The sequence below is a fragment of the Mustela nigripes genome, chromosome 13, assembly GCF_022355385.1.
Source record: "Mustela nigripes isolate SB6536 chromosome 13, MUSNIG.SB6536, whole genome shotgun sequence".
Lineage (NCBI taxonomy): Eukaryota > Metazoa > Chordata > Mammalia > Carnivora > Mustelidae > Mustela > Mustela nigripes.
This window is the reverse complement of record NC_081569.1, coordinates 68,109,913-68,131,495: the sequence shown is the minus strand read 5'-3', so window position 1 is coordinate 68,131,495 and position 21,583 is coordinate 68,109,913. Positions and strand designations below refer to the sequence as shown.

Genomic DNA, 21,583 nt, shown 5'->3' with positions numbered 1-21,583 from the left:
TCACAAAACAAACTGAGGGTTGCTGGGGGGAGGGGGCTTGGGAGAAGGGGGTGGGATTATGGACATTGGGGAGGGTATGTGCTTTGGTGAGTGCTGTGAAGTGTGTAAACCTGGTGATTCACAGACCTGTACCCCTGGGGATAAAAATATATGTTTATAAAAAATAAAAAATTAAAAAAAAATCATTTGGCAATGATTAACATTGACAAGGGCTTACTTCTGGGCTCTCTATTCTATTTCACTGGTCTATACGTCTGTCTTCATGTTAGTACCATATTGTTTTGATTATTATAGCTTTGTAGTAAGTTTTGAAATTAGGAAGTGTAAATCCCCCAGTTTCATTCTTTTTCAAGATTGCTTTGCAGGTGCCTGGGTAGCTCAGTGGGTTAAAGCCTCTACCTTCAGCTCAGGTCATGATCCCAGGATCCTGGGATTGTGTCCCACGTCAGGCTTTCTGCTCAGCGGGGAATCTGCTTCCCTCTCTCAATGTCTCTGCCTGCCTCTCTGCCTACTTGTGATCTGTCTGTCAAGTAAATAAATAAAATCTTAAAAAAAAAAAAAAGAATGCTTTGGCTATTTGGGGTCCCTTGAGGCTCCATATGAATTTTAGGTTAGGTCTTCTTCTGTATTCACAAAATATGTCATTGGGATTTTGATAGGGATTGCATTGAATCTATAGGTCTCTTTGGGTAGCAGCATTATTTTAACAATATTAAATCTTCCAATCTGTGAACATGGGGTGTGTTTTCATTTATTTATGTCTTCTTTAGTTTCTTTCATCTATGTTTTCTAGTTTTTATTATACATGTCTTTCACCTCCTTGGTTAAGTTCATTCTTAAGTATTGTATTCTTTTTCATGTTAGTGTTTTTGTAATTATCTTTTAGATTGTTCATTGTTAGTGTATAGAAATACAACAGATTATTGTGTGTTGACTTTGTATCCTGCTACTTTGCTAAATTCATTTATTAGTACTAACAGTTTTGCTGTCTTAAGGATTTTCTTAAATAAGCTTATATTATTTTTAAAGTCTTTGACTGAAGGTTTCTGAAGGTTTTTCTTTCTTTTTTTTTTTTTTTTTTTAAGTAACATTGATCATTCTTTATACTTCTCATAAGTATTTTGAAGACAACCCAGAACTGAGGGGTAGGGGAGGAGCAAGAGCTAATAGAAATTCTGTATCTTCTAGATTTGAGGTAATCTGTGAATTATACAATAAATCATAATATATTTTGAAGATAGAAAGTCCCAATCAAATTTTAGTTTTCAGCATCTGAAACAGCGTTATGAGGAAGGAGAAAGGTGGAAGTGTTTATATGTGTGAGTGTGTGTAAGCCTGAAAGAGTTACACAAACATGTTTATTTTCCTCAAGTCCACACACCCTCCCCCAGGAGACTTCTAACTGACAAAGGGGGCTTTTAAGGCAGAGGAGAAAAGCCAAACACAAGGGCCCCATATGGATTTCTGAGTTTTAATAGTGAAGCATGCAATCTTGAGGGCCAGATGGGATACTAATGTGAAAAAAATTCAATAATGACTTCAACAGAGATTGCTGTGAGAAAGGTCCTAATCCAGTTCACAGCTAATTATGACTCTCACGAAGCTGGTGAATCTGCTGCCCAGATCAGAATAATATGTGCTAAGTCTAAGCATCCCAGGGGAACTGTATACCTCTCTAAAGTTAGTCATACATCCTTGAGGGGCCAGAATTTAGAGGTTCATTCAATGAAGTTTGTTGATGCATCGAATATGCCACATACAGATCTCAGGGCTAGAGGTCTGGCAGCGAATGAAGCCCCTGGTGCATGGAACTTTCATGCAACTGGGGGAGACAGACAATAGTCACATAAACCTGTCCTGTGTCAGGAGGTACAATCCTATGAAAAGCAGTCACCCATGAGATGAATGGTAAGGGGTGAGGTGATAACACTTGTTGATTAGTAGGAGGGGTCTCTCTGATTAGCTGACATGTGGGCAGAGACTGAATGAAGTGAGGAGGGGAAGAATGGGGGCCAGAGCATCCTATGCTTCTTCCTGTGTCACGGCAGATGTTATATAAGTTGAAGATAACAGGTGCTTATAAATAATAATTTATCAACTTAGTGATTCTCTGAGTTTGTTTTGATTAAAAGGACTACAGGAATCAGGATCTGGTGAGTTTACTGCATTATCTAGTCTAGTGATTCTCAACTGGGGCTGATTTTGTTTGTCAGGGGACATCTGGCAATGTCTGAAGACATTTTGATTGTCATAACCTGGTGGGGGGGAAGGGGAGGGTACTACTGGCATGTCCTGCATAAAGGCCAAAGACGATACCAAACATCCTACAGTACACGGAACAACTCCATATGGCAAAGAATGAATGCACTGAAGATGTCAGCAGTGCTGCTGTTGTGAACCCTTGATTTGGTCCTCAGGCAGGCTGTCAGGCCTCTGATAATACTTGAGGGGTAGGGCAGAAGAAGTTCTTTCAAAGAACCCCATCAAGATATGTGGATATCTGCAAACAGGGTAGATCCCAGGCCTCTGGACTAACCTTGGGGCATCGGCTCAAGCCTGTTGACAGACTTAGTCAGATGGTTTCAAGGCCACATGGTGATTTATTCAAGCAACATTAAGTAAATGATTCCTGTAAGCCTGTGGTATAAGCCGAAGTAAGGATACAAGATGTGGTCCCTGCCATCAAAGACTTTACAGCTTAGGGAGGATGGAAGGTGTGAAAACAAATACATGCAAGGTGACAGGGCCAGAGTGGGTAGAAATTAAATGATGCGAGGGAAAGAAATCAAATATTGCTGGAGTGACCCAAATAGGTTTAACGTATGAGGTATCCTTTCAACTGGGCTTTGAGAGTGAGTAGGCTTTAGACAGTTAGGGAAGGAGAGGATCTGCTCGGTAGAGGGTAAGAATTGAGAACAGGTAAAAAAGTAGGCAAAAGTAATATTAACAACTGACACCTAGTAAATCCCCTCTATAGGATAGGTGGGGCGCCATGCACTTCATCGCGATGAACAACCGTGGTCTAAACTGAAAACTGGTAGATAGGTAAGTCTCTGCTGAAGCCTAGCAGGACCCAGAGTCATGGGAATTCCCCTTATCCATCTCAAAAAGAATGAAACTTGGGGAGTGTTACCTGGGGTGAGTTGCATAAATACCGAAGAAGTTCACCAATATACTGAATGACAGTGACATTATACTTCCTGCAGTCATCCCAGAACTGGCTGGCTGAAAATTTGCTCCGCAAGACAATAGTAGAACCTACAGAGAAGTGTATATAAAGTGTTAAAAAAGAATTGCTATGAAAAACTCCATGGTTGTATTTGTCATTTTTTGAAAGGTAGAAATTTAAATATGAATTATATTCATAACCAAGTTTTGAGTACTGCTTATAGTCAAGATGAAAACCAATAAGGCATGGTTTTATTTATTCCACAGAGGCTTTCAATCTGGTGGGTGACAGACACATGCAGACGTCTTTCTAATAAAAGTCAGTGTGCAATAAATAGGGTGTTCAAATGAATCTCTAAGGGAATGTGAATGAGGGTGTGTGTGTGTATTAATTCGGGTGCTTGGGGATAAGTGCTGAGAAGGGCATATTTTGGAAGAGGTAGGACTTGAATTATGTCTTGAGCAATGAATATGAAGAAAGATGAGAGAATTCCAGGCAGAGGAAACAATGTGAAACATAAAGACAGGACAGTCCAGAAGGCGTGGAAAGATAGCCAAGACTCAGCTGGATCGTGACTGGAGTGGTGAAGAGTGGGTGAGTCATGGGAGAGGAACCTGGAGAAGCAGCTAGGGGTGCCATCATGGAGAACTTGGAAGTGCCAAGTGGAAGAGTCAAACTTAACTCTGCAGGCAATGGAGTAGTAGGGTCTTGAGCAAGCAGGAAAACTGTTCTTTGATGGGTGAGGTAGACATAATGGTTCCCAAAGATGTCCCTGTTCTAATCCATAGGACCTGTGAATATGGTACCTTACATGGCAAAAAGGACTGTGTAGAGGTGATTAAATTCAGGATTTTGACATGGGAAGATCACAGTGGATTACCTGGGTGGGCCCAGTGAAATCACAGCTGTCCTTATAACAGGAAGGCAAGCAGGTCAAGGGCAGAAGAAGATGGGATAATGGAAACAAAATGTTGTAATGATGTGGTTTGAAGACTGAAGAAGTGGCCATGAGCTAAAGCCTCCAGAAGCTGGAAAAAGCAAGGAAATGGATTCTCTCCTAGAGCTTCTAGAAGGGATGCAGCCCTGCCGACACCTTGGTTTTAAGACTTCTGACCTTCAAAACAGCATTAAAACTTGTATTCCTTTAAAGCCACTAAGGGCGCCTGGGTGACTCAGTGGGTTAAAGCCTCTGCCTTCGGCTCAGGTCATCATCCCAGGGTCCTGGGATCGAGCCCCACATCGGGCTCTCTGCTCCTTGGAGAGCCTGCTTCCTCCTCTCTCTCTCTGCCTGCTTCTCTGCCTACTTGTGATCTCTGTCCGTCAAATAAATAAATAAAATCTTAAAAAAAAAATAAAGCCACTAAGTTTGTGGTAATTTGGTACAGTAGCATTAGGAATAGCAATAGCAATAGGAAATCAACATAATGGATAAAAATAATATATATCAGACCCAACCTAACTATAGGTATGAAATGTAGTAAAGTGAAATTAAAAACTCAAATTTTTTTTTCATGCTATTAGTTTAGCTTTATTCCTAAGTATACAAAAGTCCACTGTTTTAGAAGAGGAAACATTTTTTAAAATACTATTTTTTCTTCTTTAGAATGTATCTATGGGAAGCACCTGGGTGGCTCAGTGGGTTGAGCCTCTGCCTTTGGCTCAGGTCATGATCTCAGGGTCCTGGGATCGAGCCCCACATTGGGCTCTCTGCTCAGCGGGGAGCCTGCTTCCTCCCCCACCCCCCACCTGCCTCTCTGCCTACTTGTGATCTCCATCTGTCAAATAAATAAACAAAATCTTAAAAAAAAAAAAAGTACATTGCTATCACCTCAAATGTCTTATTTAAAAAAAAAAAAAAAGAATGTATAAGCAAATGTGTGAGTAATGGAGTTTTCCCTTTGGGACCTCAGAGGCCCTCTGCACTTGATGAACCCAAGTATATGACAGGTCCCATCAGTCATTCCAGGTCAGTGTGGAGGTGGGTACTGATGCTGGGGTAAATATTTTATAACTGACCAATCATTGGTGAGGGAAAGACAGAGAGGTTTGGGCCATAACACAGGCACATACATATGTATATGCATACATGTTATTATATATATGTTTATTATTAGTTAAAATGAAATGTCACATGGAAGAAAAAATTAGGGTCTTTTTGTTTGTTTGTTTGTTTTGTTTTTTTAGCTTAGAGAGTTAGAGATGGCTTTCTGGGAGAGGTGGACGTTAGACTGAGCCTTGATGTATACAAAGGGCATAAAGACTACTGAAAGGAGGCAAGATGGCAACTCTAATTTGTATGGTAAAATTTTGGAAGGAAAGAGAAGGGACGGAAAGCAGGTATCCTGACAAGAGCTGAAGAGCTGTGGGAGCAGAGAAGAAAAAGTAGGATGAGAACAACTAAGGGGGAAGTTTAAATCAGATGCTGACAGAGATCTACATGCAGATTTCTGAAGATGGAAATTACAGAGGGCACTTACTTATGGGACCTAAGAATCAAGTGTCTTGACCTGGATGAACACCCAGAACATTTTGAGGAAATTTCCTCCTTGATATCCTGAAAACTGTAGCACTCTATTATCAGATAAGCAGGCATGGGAAAATATAAATTATTCTAGATACTTGCTGGTGATGTGGGAGCCAAATACCCTTGTTCCTAACATAGAATCAAATGCCGTTCCTGGCAGACAGGAAAGTCGCCGACTTTGTATTAACTTTCCCCGTGGAGCATGTGTGGCTGTGTACCAGACTCCAGTGCCTTTAGAGAAAAAGCTTACCACACAGGATACATCCGTGGAGACCAACCATTAGCGCAGCACTGTGGTACAAGGGCAGGGTGGTATAAATGACATCATCTTCCTTAATCCCGCTGGCACTGACGAAGCCAGTCCCATACCACAGGCGTTGGTGATTGATTGTCGCAGCTTTCGGGAGACCTTTGCAAAGATACAAGAGAAGGCAGGGTGAGCCAAGATTGGCCATTCACAGACATGTTGTCTGGGAGAGAGATCTGGCTTAGGAAGATCCATGGTCCAGTGCTTAGAGAATTGCATGGGGCCATAATCAGTTACACCAAGAGTCAGCAGATTTTCTTCTGTAGGAGACCAGAGAGTCCATGTTTTAGGCTTTGCACGGTCATACAGTCTCTGGTATAAATACTCAACTTTGCTATTGTAGCTGATAATAGCCAGCCATATAAAAGAATGAATGTGGCTATGTTCTGAGAAAGCTTTATTTGCCACAACAGGGAGGGGAGGCTGTATTTGGCCCACAGACCACTGCTTGCTGAACTGAGTTAGATGGTTACTCCAGTAGTAATTTGAAGAGAAAGGCATGAATGTCTGTTAATTTTTGCTCTACACCTGTCATCTTGCAAGGTATTTTCAAAATTTCAAATATTTCTCATAATTAACAGGATCAGTAAAATTATATTCTCTAATCCACAGAGGAGAAGGCTGAGATTCAGAGAGATTGAATACTTTTCCATTCCTATCACTTTTCTTCATAACCACTTTTATTAATTTCTTAGCTCCTCTTCTAGAGTGTTTTTATATAAATACAAGCAAATAGGAAGAGTTGCTTATTTTGTTCTTGCCCTTTCCTCCATTAAAAAAATGGACAAACTTCTGCATTTTTCCCTCTCTGCTTAACACTGGATGATTGAGAACTGTCCATATTTATACAATGAAACTTTCCTTATTCATTCATTCATTTATTCTCTCCTTCTCTCAGTTGCATCAAGTCTTTGTATTTATGTGTTATAATTTATTTAACTCTTTTGCTATTCCAGCCTGGTCCACATGCTAGTTTATCCTATGAGTGATGCTGTATTTGTAGGATAAATTTGCTGAAGTGAGACTGTAGGGTCAAAAGATAACATATCTTTGTAATTTTGATAGGTAGCGCCCTATTGCCAGTTATAAGGGCTGTCCCAATCCACTCTCTCACCAGCAACATCTGAGTGGACCTGATCCTCATAGCCTTGCCTAGGTATTCTCTCAAATGTTGGAATGTTTGCCAAATTGAAAGGTGAAAAACGGTTTCTCGGTGTAGTTTTAGTATATTGCATTTTCTTAAATATAATTTATATAGCATATTTGCAAAACACTATTAAAAGGATTTGTTTATATTGTTTCTCATGGAAGGTGACACAGTCGTGGGGAGGTCCTGAAGCCATTATTAAGGGGCTAGGGCTAGAGGTTAAGACATTAGTAGGTAAATGGACTTTTTTTTTTTTTTTAAGATTTTATTTATTTATTTGAGAGAGAGACAGTGAGAAAGAGCATGAGCAAGGAGAAGGTCAGAGGGAGAAGTGGACTCCCCATGGACCTGGAAACCCAATGCGGGACTCGATCCCGGGACTCTGCATGACCTGAGCCGAAGGCAGTTGTCCAACCAACTGAGCCACCCAGCTGTCCCTGTAAATGGACTTTTTAAGGAGGAAGGCAGTCCATTGTAGACTCAGATCCTTCCATACTTACTTGATGGCACCTTAGCTAGGTATGGCCTAAGTAATAGCAACTCATTATAAGGTAAAGCAGTGTGGTCAGAAACCTGTCATAACTGTGAACACAATTCAAAATTCATTTTCTTTGACAGTGGGCCAATGGCATTATGTTAGTATTAATGTTCCATTCTACACTAATATTAAGAAATATAAGAAAGCATTGATAATCAATTGTATTCACCACAGAAAATAATTGTACAGATAGTAAAAACTCTAAAAAATATATATATTTTAAATCATTTTTTAAAAGATTTTATTTATTTATTTGGCAGAGAGAGAGATCACAAGTAAGCAGAGAGAGAGAGGGAAGCAGACTCCCCGCTGAGCAGAGAGCCCAATGCGGGGCTTGATCCCAGGGCACTGAGACAAAACCTAAGCTGAAGGCAGAGGCTTAACCCACTGAGCCCCTAAAATATATTTTTAAAAAGGAAATACATATCCTTCGTTGCTTTGAGGTACTTTCAGAAATTTCCCAATTTAAGATTTTGTATTAATGAAGAAAAAAGAATATATGGTAACTATTACATAATTTTGTACTAATGACTGAGGAACAGGGAAAACATCTTGTTTTCCAATTGCTTAAGTGAGCTCTTTTTTTTTTTTAAACTTCTTTTTAAAGGCTTATTTATTTGAGAAAGAGGGAGAAAGAGAGAGAGAGCAAGCACAAGTGGGAGGGGCAGAGGGAGAAAGAGAATCTCAAGCAGATTCCCTGCTGAACACAGAGCCCAACACTGGGCTTGATCTCATGATCCTGAGATCATGACCTGAGCTGAAACCAAGAGTCAGATGTTTAACTGACTATGCTACCCAGGTGCCTCAAGTTCTTTTAATTAATTTTTACAAGAGTTACTTAACAAATATTTTATTTAGAGATAAGGAGAAAAGCAAAGTAAACATCAACCCAATCACCTTCCAATTAAATATAAATTCAGAATTATGGGATTAAATTAAGGGGAGCTCAGTGTCTTTTTCTCCCTAAAGTGGGTTTTATATTTGACTGCCAAAAACTACATTGTGAAGTTCTATTCTTGTGTAGCATTAACTAGAATTCCCTATAACTAACTGAGGGCTGACTTTTTCTCAATTATTTCCCAAAATTCACAACTTAATTTTACCATTCTATTAAGAAATGAGGATAAATGAGGATAAATTCCCATATATTAAGGTACTGTCTGTATGTTGGGGAAGCATTTGGTTAACTATGTCATCCCACCATTCTGATGGCGTGGCAATAGATATAACTTCTGACAGAAACAGGATAGACAAGCTTTGGGCACTGGATTTAATATGTCATGCCCAGTCTCCCTTCATTTACTTAAAGAAAATACTTAATGAAAGTAAGTGTACAAAAGGGAGCCCATCTTGAGGTTAAACTCAGGTCTAGGAATTGGGAGAACAGATGGGTGCTGAGGGTCTGTTGAGGTAAAAGAAGGGAGTGTTTATAGGCTGGTGTTGGGATAAAAGGCTCAAAGGAAACTTTAGCTTTATAATGTTTGATTGTTTTACAAGGAAATGCCTGCATGCAATACCTGCTTAAATTAAATTAAAATTTTAATCAAAAGGAGAAATGAGTCACATATTCAGTTTTCTAATATTAATAATAACCATCAGCATGCTGGCACTGGCTTCTTGTCCTCCTTTTAAATATATCCATATGGTCTCATATTATTACATTTTGATAATGTTTTCTCTGGCCTAGAGCAGGCAAACACCACATTATCTGTTAAATCGAAGAACTGGGAGGTATTGTGGCAGAGAGGTCAGATGGGTGAGAAGTAGTGTCATCCAACCAAGGTGAATCCTGACAAATGACCTTGAGAAGTTCTTAATCTCTCTAAGCACGAGTTTCTGCATCTGTAAAATGGGGATAAGAACGGTACTCATCTTAAGGATGGTGGGAGAGTTGTATAAACGCGAGACCCTAAAGCTTATAGGAGAATGCCTAGTATATTCTATCTTTGATATTGCCTGTTCCATATAGTTATTCCAATAGCACTGTTAATTGGCAGTGTTTTTTTCTTTATGGTTCATAAAATTATGCTGCAGCTTATAGTTGAAGGTATCTTAGATTTGGTGAAATACAGTACTTCAGGCCCTGGGCTAGAGCCATTCTACACCCACATCACCAAACAGCTCCCAGTCAGTGTTGCATGGGAAGATAATGGTCAAAGCATTTATGTAAATACAACTCTGTTATTGTTCTCTCATTTTCTTTGGTGCCCCATTTATAACTGGCTATCCATTATGTATAGACTTGTGATATAAGATAATTGAAATCCAACCATCATTTAAAAAATTCCCAAAACTTATTCAGTGCCAAATTTTATCTATTATCATAACTATGTTTGTACTTCTTGGCTAACTTCTTTCTCTGTTCTACATACCAGCGATGGGGAAATACAGGTAGCTTGGAGACACCCAAATAGGATCACATGCTATGAAACAAGACCAGTTCCCACAGGCAAAGAGCTAAATCCTCTAAAGTATTAGATATCCGATAAGTTTTGCCAAGGGAAAGAACATTTGAAAACTTAATGCAACATTTAACTCCTTCAGGCTAAGTCCATTTCTTTGAGAATCCTTTATTTTTACCTGTGGTTCCAGAAGTATAAATGTATAAGGCAGGAGTGGAAAAAGTGACTTCGGACCGCCAAGACTCTGGAATAGCTTCTGTTGACATTTCATCTACTTTGTCTAGTAAAGAGTCGACCCCATCCGTGTTAGAAGTTCTGCTCACATAATAGATGGACACATTATCCTTTTTCAGGCTTGGCAGCACCTCTTCAACAGCGTCTTGTAGTTCTTAATGTGGAAAGAAAATCCAAATGAATTATATTAGTCCACTGAAGTTCTCTTAGTGCAACAGGCTTCATATTGATTTTGTTTCCAGCATAATTTTTGCTGAAATGTATAGACATGACATGGGGTACTTATAGTTATACAGTTTTAAGCATGGATTTTGCTAGATTTGGAAATTTCACAAGATTCCAAGTTTTGGGGGAAGGCTGGGTTTTAATGGGTTCCTAGCATCAGGTGGTTGGTTGAAGATTTCAAACAAACTGACACATGGATAAAAACCAAGATATATAAGTGCATAACTTACATGCATGTCTGGTATATGTCTCAAAATACTCCAGAAATGAATTTGGTTATTCCCAACATATGTGTCCCAATGATGAAAAAGAAAAAAAGAAAATTTTAAGGTAGGAGACAAAAAACAAAAGCAAGGCAACCATGCTAACTAATAATGATGACAGAAGCCAACTTTATATGTACACATACAGACATATTTCTTAACACATCAGGAGCAAATAGTTTCCCTAGGAAAGTTCAACTCATCTGAGAAAGGAGCTCCAAATTTCATAAGCATATTTTATGCTCTAAGAAAAAATCAGGGCCAATTAGCGTGTTTTTCAAACTGTGGGTCACAATACAGTGGTGGATTTTTGAAATCATTTGAAGTGACCAAAATTTTAAAAATTCCAGTAGAATGAAATATGTTTTCAGAGTATATCACACATAGGAACAGGTAAATATTACTTTTTTAAAAACAGCTTTCAGTCAGTTGTATGAGTGTGTGTATACTGTCACAAACAAATACATTTTTCTACTGTAGGCCAACGTCAAAAAATTTAAAAGGTACTGATTTAATATATAAACCACATTTCATGTTTGCTGCTTGATTTCTGTGCCCTTCAACCACAAGATAAGGTGGCCTTTCCGCTTATTTGTCTCGACCTTGTGAAAACTGAACTGAATATACTTATTCTTAATAGGAAGCTGACCCAATACCCCAGGGAAGTACCTTGGGGAGGCCATCCCTAATTCATCTTATATGCTTTGTTTTTCATTTGTTTATATATGATGGCTCCATCAAAACAAGAAATACCATCAAGCCACATACATTTAAAAAAATATTTTAAACATTTTAACCAGAAGACTCATGCACCTGGTAAAAAGAAATCAAATAGTACGAAAGAGTTTATTATGAAAACCAACAGTTCCATTCCCCTTGCCTCTTCAAAACTAAACGTGCCACCTAGAGGTGATTACTTTCAAGTGTTAAAAATCTGTTTCTTCTAACAATTGCCTCTGTATCACCAAATAATGTGCTTTTCCTGCTACCTCTTGACCTATCGATTTTGATCCCCACTCTTGTTCTCCCCCGTCCATCAATAGTCACTATCTCCACTTTACGCTGTCTAGGTTCATAGAATTTACATCTTTTCTGAGACTATAATTCCATCTTCCCAGCTTTGTTTATGGGTTGGCTCTAGAAGTGGGCACCAATAATCAGGGTCAACAAGATTATGACTATGTAAATATTATTCACTGCAGAGCAGAGTAACACATTATATAATCATGTTTCCTTTCATGAGGAGTTTTCTCCTTGTGTGTCTGTTGGCTACCATCCTTTAAGATTCTATTGGCTTCAACTGTTTTCCACCTCCACCAGATCAGATTGCTTTCTAGTCCTTCAGCACTTCAAAATATTAACCAAAAAATACCCCTCTTATAAAAACTGGAATGGTTAACACCCCATCCCTTGCCACTGCCTTGGTTCAGGTCTTTATCGATCTTCCCGATAGGCTTCCAGACCAATCTCCCTGCCTCTACTCTTTCCCTGCTTCCAACTTAGCAGCTACACTATGGTTTCTTATTACTGCCCTGCTTAAAATCTTTCAATGGCTGCTAAGCCCTTATGGTAGAGTCTACTCTCCTTATGAAGCATGTGAAGTTCTGAGCCCATTCACAGTTTAACCCCTGGGGACTTTACTGATGTCATCTCCTAGTACCATCTCTTATCCCCTTTCCTCTAACCACATCGATCTATGTGAACTGAATGTATCCATACTTCCACATCTCATGACCTTTGTCCAGATAGCTTCACCTACTCTGAGTGCCGTCCTCTATCCTGGTCACCTGGAAAACTCGAGCATATCCTTCAAGACTCAGCCTTGGCAACACTTCTCTCTGTTGCCTTCCCTTCCCCCGCCGAGTGGGGTGCTCCCACAGGGGCCTACATTAGTATTAGTACACTGTGTGACTTGCTTGTTCTTTTTCTCCTCTATTGGTGAAAATGTTGAGATCAAGGATCAAGAATTACGAAATCTCCTCTCCCTCTCCCTCCCCTGAAGCTATATACTCAAACACTGTGTTGTAATTTATCTTGATTAGTCTTTCCCCTTTGCCCCCCTCTTTCCCAACATTTATCCATCATCTGTTTGAAGAAGGCTTCCTATGTGCCAGGCATGGTTCTAAGCACTGGATATAACCGTGATGGAAACAGACACAGTCCCTGCTTCTACAGAGCCTAATGCGGGAGGAAGCGAAGAAATCATCCATTTAAGTAAGGTGTCCTAGGTGTCACAACAGGGGATATGGCATTTTGGGAGGGGCACAAAGGCAATCCAGAGGCAGTATCATCTCAGTGGAGACCCGGAAAGATGAACAGGAGTTGGCAAGTTGAAGACCAACGGAGATTGACTGAGCCTGTTTCTAGCAGAGTGAACAGCTTATCCAAAGGTCCAGAGGCCAACAACATGGTCTCAAAGTAGCTGAAAGTGGCTAAAGTTGACTGGGGAAAAGAAGGTTGGGAGAAGAGTCTAGAATATAGTCCAAGTCCCTGGTGTAAGTCAGGGCATATGGATTGCAGGTAAAAACATGATACATTTTTCAGCCTGAAGTTTACATTCCATTTTTTAAAAAGGTAAAAGGAAATGCAATTAAGCTGGTGTCATGCTAGATTACAGTTCAAGCAATTTGGCATCACGCATCTTTTACTGCATTCATGTTGCTACCCAGTCCTCTGTAAGCCTTTAGTTTGTGATACCTTTAGTAGAATTCATCTCATCTGAAGGGAAGGCAATTGATCCTGCCCAACAATTTCCCTACATGTCCTCTGCACTGTTGGTGTAGAATTTGCATTTGGGCATTGACTTGAGAGTCCAGTGTCACCAACCATATTAGGACACACCTAACATACCTGATGGCAGCATCCTTTCTTCCTTTAAACTAGACATGCTGATATAAAAACTGAAATTTGAAAGGAGCTTCTGGATTTCTGTTAACCAGCTATTTGATATTTAGTATCTTTCCTTAAGCCCTTTATAAATACAACTGGACCTATATGTTTTCTCCTTCACAAATTTTGTCCAGTGTGGGTGTTATTACTGTAAAGTCTGCTTACTTAAAAGTGGCAATCAACCAGGACCCAAAAGCTCTACTCGGCCCAGGCTGAGATCCTGAGAACTCTCTGTTCTGAGATTTACATGCAGGAGTCCACTTGACAATGACACCTGTCAGGTTGCAAGGGAAGCAGACTAGATAGAGGGCAAGGTTGAACAGCGATGCAACCACACAGAGACCTCGTTCAACTGGTTCTCTGATCCTATTGGTACTCTGGCACAATGGCTCTCTTGAAGCAAGGACAAGTCCTGGAGAGGGTCCTGGCTAAGAGATTCCACTGCCCATGTTCCCAGCAGCGGAGGAATGAGCATCTCAGTACTGAAGGGCGCATTTGAGTAGTCCATAACAACACCCACTACCCCTTGCATCCTTACTGATAACAAAGCCTTAATGTTTCCATTTGTATAGAACAGTCTGTACAGTAGTTTTACATATATCACATCATATAATTTTCACAAGAACCCTGTGATATTGATACAGTCATCCTGTTTCTACAAACGAAGACAGAAGTTCAGTGAGCCTATGTATGGAAGGATACATACAAAATAAACAGAAATATATTGGGTTTATGCGATTCCTGCTGCATCCTATACTAGCCATTCGGGTTCAAGTTTTGAGAGAGTGCCTTACTTTTTAGAAGATATTGTCTATTTGTCCTTCTGCTTAGTTCTTGTTAAATAAAGCATGTGGATCTACCTTTGAAGGGCAATATTGACAATCTCTTGTTCATCTTCTTTGAAAAGCATAACCTTGAGCTTTGTTGAAGCTTGGGTGTGAAAAACAGTATTCACAGAAAGGGGTCTGAATGGTATAGAGTAGATCTGTTGGTTCCTCATTAGTCTACGTTTAAGTTGGATTGAAACAGAATCTCAGAGAAAGCAGTGCATACTTGAGTGAGGGAATATTGAGGGATAACGTTTCCCCTCCCTTAAAATCTGCCTTGTTCAAAAAAGAAAAAAGAAATCAAGGGAGCATATGAAGTTTCCCTCCCTCCCTTCTTTCGATCTTAAATAAGAGAAGAAGAGGAATTTATGAACACACGGCCCATTCCTAGAGATCAGGGAGACATACAGGTTGGTGAGCTGAACCAGTCTTCGTCACCAAGGTGGCAAGGTGCTACTGGCTAACGCTGCAGCTTTCTGATGGGCAAGGCATTCAGTCTAGCAGCTAGTTCTGCTACTCGATTGTCTCCTTGAATGAGTATCTGACTGAGTCAGAAAACACTCCAAATGCTTATCTCAACAAAGTAGGATCTGAAAAGGAGGCGTGAAAGGAAACGTGTTTTGATAAAAATCTCAGGATGATTGTGAAATGGTTGGTAGCTGCACAAGTCAGGATTGAAGGCTTATCTTTTCTTCACTCAAAAAGGCAACTGAAGCACAAACTAGTTCTTAACAATCTTTGGAGACAGTCTGAAAGCAGGTTTTCTAATGCCATTTGTAACTGTGATTTTGCATTTTTACATCGGCAGTTTGGAAATTACAGCATTTAATAACCTACAGTCTGGTCTATACGTCAACACCCTGCAGATAGAGGCATGCATTTACCCCTCCCCCTGCCCCACACAATACAAATCTCCCTAAGGTCAGAAACACGTTTAATGAAAGTTAAGTCCCACCTGGAATAGGTTAATCTTTAACAGGGAAATAAACACTCATCTTACCTTTATGCATGTATATAACTTCTTTTTTTTTTTTTTTAAAGATTTTATTTATTTATTTGACAGACAGAGATCACAAGTAGGCAGAGAGGCAGGCAGAGAGAGAGAGAGAGAGAGAGAGAGAGGAAGCAGGCTCCCCGATGAGTAGAGAGCCCGATGCAGGGCTCCATCCCAGGACCCTGGGATCATGACCTGAGCCCAAGACAGAGGCCTTAACTGACTGAGCCACCCAGGCGCCCCAACATGTATGTAACTTCTTAATACTATTTTCGTTTCTCTTAAAGTTCTTACTTATGGGAACCCTTGCTTTCTAAATAGCCCTGGAATCAAGGTTAATTCTTTGATTAGGAGGCTGTCAGGTCATATCAGGACTTACATAATTGGTATCCATAAGCAACCCTGCCACCTATCTACCAGCTATCTGCTTCCTTATTTTTGGTCAGAGGTTGTGGGAAGGTCCTTTTCAGATACTGGCCACTTATATTCAAGGTGCAGAATAATCTGAACCCTAACCTTCTTCAGTTTCAATAACAATAACACCTGATTTAAAGTGGCTTTTGTTTTCACACCTTCACTCCCTTCTTGTTTCTAAAGAAAAAGAGCTGTTAGTGTTTGCAAATACCTGGTAGTTTAAACCTGGTAGTTTATTTTGAATGCCCCTTGCAACCTTTAGGTATGAGCAGGGCATGAAGAAAAATTTTAGAGAGCCTCTTTAAGCTAGCTCTCTGTCCAGACCCCGAGTACGTTACTCATTTGATGCCTAGGCTTTTATCCTCCACCATCTTATGCAGAAACCCTCACGACTACAGTCCCAGCCCATCCTATGCTCATGTCAGTTTCCTCTCTGGCAATGAGACCCCATGAGAGCATCTCTCTCCTACAGTCCATTGCCAGAGGTAAACTTCGAGGTAAACAAGTCTGGTAGGGTGAGGCTGGGCTTGGAGGGAACTGGATCTAAATGGATTTTCTCAAATCGGGATATATTTAACTTTTTTACAACATTTTTCGTGTCCTCATGCCTGACCCAACAGTTCTCATACTTCAGAGAAGAAAGCCAGTCACAGCCAATCAGGATAATGGAACTCATTAATTTGACAAACATTTGTTGAGTGACTACTACGTGCTAGGTAGTACTAGGGCCTGCTTCAAAGATACAGGAGAGAATTCTAAGCCTTTGAGACAAAGTACACGGAGGCAAGGCATCTAAGTTTTCCTCGAGCAGCCCAGAGAGAGGAGTGGAGATGAGTACCTGCCTTGACCCTTGGCTAAAGTTGGTATTGGAAAATCATCTCCCTCCATGGAAGTGAGACCACTGCTGTTGGCCATTCTTTGAATTCTCTGGGTCCTTATTTTCTCTGCAGTGGAGTCCATTCTGTAGACAGCTTTTAAAAATTACCATTATTTAAGTCCAGCCTGCTGTTGTCCTCACAAAGTAAAATTCTAATGAAGCATCTATGTTATGAACCTGATGCAAACTGCTTCTGGGCTTCTCTTGCTTGGACGCCCTGTCCCCAACTGCCCTTGCCAAGCTCAGTTGTTAATGTCCCCAGAAGTGTTCGCCCTCTGTTCACCAGCCCCCACCCTGACCCCAGCACTTTGTATCTCTCTCAGCAGACTTAACATACTTTTTACATCCTCCTGGATGTCACAGTCATTTGTGAATGTGGCTTAGTTCTTTTACTGGACTATAAGATCCTTGAACAAACGAACTCTTCTTTTCTCCCTATCCTATCATGGCAACCAAATTGTACCTTGTACAAGGTAATTGTACAAGGACTCCGTAACGTTTCTTGCTATCAAATTAAATGGTTGGTTCATCTGCTTTTCTCAACCTGACCTCAAGTTTGTCTGACAAGACTTCTCCTTGGGGCACCTGGGTGGCTCAGTGGGTTGGGCCACTGCCTTCGGCTCAGGTCATGATCTCAGGGTCCTGGGATCGAGTCCCACATCGGGCTCTCTGCTCAGCAGGGAGCCTGCTTCCTCCTCTCTTTCTGCCTGCCTCTCTGCCTACTTGTGATCTCTCTCTGTCAAATAAATTTAAAAAAAAAAAAAAAAAAAAAGACTTCTCCTTGGTCCTGACACTAGTTTTATAACAAAATGCTCCACCATTATGACACAAATGCTTTTGAAAGTTATTGAAGGCATTTTCCTTCATCCCATTGTTCAAAGGAGGTCCAATTTTATTTTTGGCAACCTTGCAAAACCAGGTCAAAAGTAACCTGGAATATTTTACAGATCTCTGGATCTCAGTCTTATAATAGTATCTTTAAGAGTTATTAGAGCTTGTGAAAGAGTACTACCTAAAGGGAGCCTTTCACAGTTGTGCTGAGCCATGCAGTGTAGGTAAGCCTGGCCAGTGAGCTGATGAAGGAGACATAGGATAGCCTTCCAGTAGAAGAACTAATTTAGTGATGATCTGAATGTTAGCATAGATGGCAACAGAGAAAATGTACGATTTTAGGGGTCCTCCGGCATGTTTTCCTATCTCACTCAAATTCTGTTTGGGAAGTTGCTTGAAAAACTATCAGCCCCAAAACCTGTTTTCTATCAATGACAAAATCAATACGGGATATAGCTGAAGGCAATGTTTCCATGTAATTACTTCCGTCATACCCTTCTATGGAGAAGGACCTGAAATGTACTACAGAGAGAATGTCATATTTTCTGAGTGATGGGTGCTCCTATAGAGTAAATTCCAAAGCTATAATTGGCCTGTTAATTATAATTGAGCCCTGTTAAGCTTTATCAAAATTCACCAAAATTCATGACAACGGGATCAATCTTCATGATAAATGCCACGGTGCTGGTCTTTTGCCTAGACTCCAGAATCTGACAGCTAGTGGGAATTCAAGAGCTCTTACTACTCCACAAGCCCTAAGGCTGAAGTTCAAAGCACAGAATCAAACCCTGGTGAATGGTAGCCATGCCAAAATTTCCAATATAGGTCTCACTTTTATGTACTGATGTTCAGGTGGTGTAGTAGAGTAAGTGCCTTGGAAGTGAACAAAACAAAACAGGACAAAACATGTAGGTTCCGTCCCCAGCTCTCTGTTGCTAACCCACTATGTGACTCTGGGCAATTGATATCACCCTTCAGGGCCTTTGTTTGTTCAACAGAACCAATCTCTGCAGTTCCTGACGTCCCTCACAGGGAGCCTGAAGTACTATGCAGGTAAACAGTATTGAAGTGTCTCCTGCCCAGGGGTAAAAAGATCACTGTGATAATAACTTTCTTTGGAACCAAAAGCCAAAGTAATAGGTTTAAGAGTCTTCCAGTTACTAAGAAGTTAAATTATCTCTTTGCTCAGGCAACTAGAAATTGCTGGGAATTTTCTTGAAGGGACCATCCCCCTTACGTAACTTGGCTGTCGTTAAGTTGACCCCATTTTTAAACATTTATACAAAGCCTTCATTTTTTGGATTATTTTATACCACATGAAACACGTGGGTAAGTTTCTTGATTTCCCACAAGGGAGCAGACATCCTTCTGTGACCCTACGCCAGATGCTTAGCTTGCCTCAGTTTCCTTAGTTGTGAAACGTAGGGGAGAGAGCAGAGGATGCTTAATCCATTCCAGCTCTAGCCCAACATCTATGTAGAAGAAGGCAGCACAATGTGGGGCAATTCACAGGCTTTAAAATTGGATGGAGCTGGGCTGGAATTTTAAGTTTGTTTTCTCAACTGTCTGATAGAGGGTAATGACATGTTATCTCTCGGGGTAATAAAAGCGCTCTGCATAGACGCTGGCAGGGAAAGGTATTTCAGAAAGGTGGGGCTTCCTAGCTCCCTATTTCTTCAGGTCTTTCAGCTCCTATCTGGTTGGGCCTCCCCTTACTGACCTTACTGACAGAGTGAGAAGCAACTCCTAGTCCTTATTCCCTCTCTAGGAAGGAAAGCCAACAGTCCTGTGGGTAACAGATTCTTTGTTTCTTCCTGGCCGGGTCACTCCTGGAGCATGAAGTTACCATTTCAGGTCTTGCTGAAGCATAGCAAGAGGTAACTCTCAAACCAGAAGTCACTTTGGCTACAGATGTAATGGGGGCTGATAAGGGCACTGCAGCAGATCCCTAAAATCTTTTGGGGGAGCAGATCAGTAACCTTCTCTCTGCAGTGAGAATCTAGAAAGGCTAACTGCATTTGAGAGCTGGAAGCATCCGTGAAGACCCTGTATTAGAGGAGGAAACCAAAGGACAGGGAGGGAAAGTGACTTTCTCGTGATCACATAGCCAATCAAACAGCAGAGATGAGAACACTCTGGATCCTCTGGAATTCACATTCAAGACTCTGCATTTTAACGCAAAGATTGTCAATACTGGTTAAGAGCTTGGACTCTGGAGGTAGATAGCTGTGGTTAACCCCTCTCCCCCCAGCTGTGTGACCTGCGGAGGCGTAAGGCGTCACCTCTCTGGTTTAATCTACAAAGCCGGTGTAGTAAACCCTATCTGTTAATAGGATTAAAGGCAACACTTAGTGCTTAATACAGTGCCTGGCAGGCTTCCACAACAGGTTGTTCTAAAGATCATTAGCCTGAGGAAGGGTTGCTATTCCCTTCCTCTACACTTCCAGGTGGTATCTGAACTTCCCTTTCCAAAGCTCTACTCTACACCATGCAGCGGCGTTTATCACGGCGCGAAGGAGCCCATTGCCAGGGCCGGCGCTCCCCGGGGCTCACCTGGCGAGGCCAGTAGCACCTTCGCGCCGCAGCACTGGAAGCAGTGCAACAGGGACTTCGCGCGGATGTTGTAGTTGAGGCACGCCATGGCACAGCCCAGTTTGACCAGCCCCAGCCACAGCCACACGTAGGCTGGTTCGTTGCCCATGAAGACAGCCACGCAGTCTCCCTGGCGCAGGCCGAGGTGCTCCCGCAGCGCCCGCGCCACTTGGTTGCTGCGCCGGTCCACCTGCGCGTAGGTGAGCGTCTCGTCTCGGTAAAGCAGGAAGGGCTTGTGCGGGATCCGGCGCACTTTCTCCAGAAAGACGTGCAGGAGCGTGCGCACCGGCCGCCTATCCCTGTAGCTGCGCACCCGCTGGGACACACCGGCCAGCCGCAGAAAGAAACGCACGTCCTGGAACAAGTAGGGGCAGCAAAGGTTCACCAGCAGCGGTAGGAGCAGCAGCCCCGCCAGTGCCGTGCAGATGGCGGGCAGCATGACGGTGGTGGGGCCCCCTGTCCCCGCGAGGACAGTGGGTGCGCTCCGGGCGTGCAGCGCGGCGGCGGGGAGGGCTCCGGGCGGACGGCGTGCTGGCTGCGCGGGGGCGCGCGGCGAGGCTGGGGCGACAGCGGGGCGCCTGGGGTGCCGGCACCAAAGCGGGCTCTCTGGCAAGTGGAGCGGTGTGCGGTCTGCGGGGACGCCGGGAGGGAGAGGCCGGCTGACCCCGCCCCCTTGTGGGTGTGCAGCCACCTGGGCGCCCCGCCCGCCTAGCTGTCCTCCCGGGTCCGGCGAGGCGGCTTGGCGGCTCGCCGGGGTCTCGGCCGTCCCTCGGCGCGACGTCGAGTCTCTGTCTTGTGACCGAGGAGCCACAGTTTCCTTGTCAAATGGTGATGACAAGACGCACTTCGCGGACGTTGGGAAGATTAGAGGAGATAATGTAGGCGTAGTCTGTAACTTATTGCTACCACCCGCGGAGTGCCTTATAGAAGTGACTTAGTATCGGTAAAGCGCATTATAAATGTGAGAGTCTGGTAATTAATTAGTAACGCGTACCAGGTGCTACCGCCACGTGGGATTCCCACCCGTCCGTTCCTGGTCCCAGAGGCTTTCCACCTCATTTCTCTTTGTTTTTCAGATTTGCCGCCCCCACCGCGCCCTTCCCCCAGCCCAGTTGCTGGGTGGTCTCCCGTGATGAGGATTTCAAGGTTGAAAAGAAGCGTTATCGGTTTTCACCTCCATCTCATTCCAGTTCCTGGGCTGTGCGTAAAAGGACCGGCCCAGCCAGTCCAGATTGGGCGTGAGGCAGGGCCACACTCTGCCCGCAGAAATCAAGCTCTGGCGATATTATACTTTCATCTGTTTGTTTGCTTGTTTGACTTTTAATATTTTGCTCTAAGTGATTTTTCTCT

General features: G+C 42.2%; 1 protein-coding gene across 1 annotated transcript in view; it reads right to left on the bottom strand.

The window, feature by feature from the left end:
* Nucleotides 1–20,883, bottom strand: part of SLC27A2 (solute carrier family 27 member 2) — a 45,783-nt gene extending 24,900 nt beyond the window's left edge. The window contains exons 1-4 of the mRNA XM_059372803.1: nt 20,195–20,883; nt 10,266–10,475; nt 5,944–6,102; nt 3,134–3,258 (exon numbers count right to left, since the gene is read on the bottom strand). Of these exons, the coding sequence (XP_059228786.1) occupies nt 3,134–3,258; nt 5,944–6,102; nt 10,266–10,475; nt 20,195–20,672 (972 nt within the window). The 5' untranslated portion in view covers nt 20,673–20,883. The remainder of the gene's footprint in view (nt 1–3,133; nt 3,259–5,943; nt 6,103–10,265; nt 10,476–20,194) is intronic.
* Between the last annotated feature and the right edge of the window lie 700 nt (nt 20,884–21,583).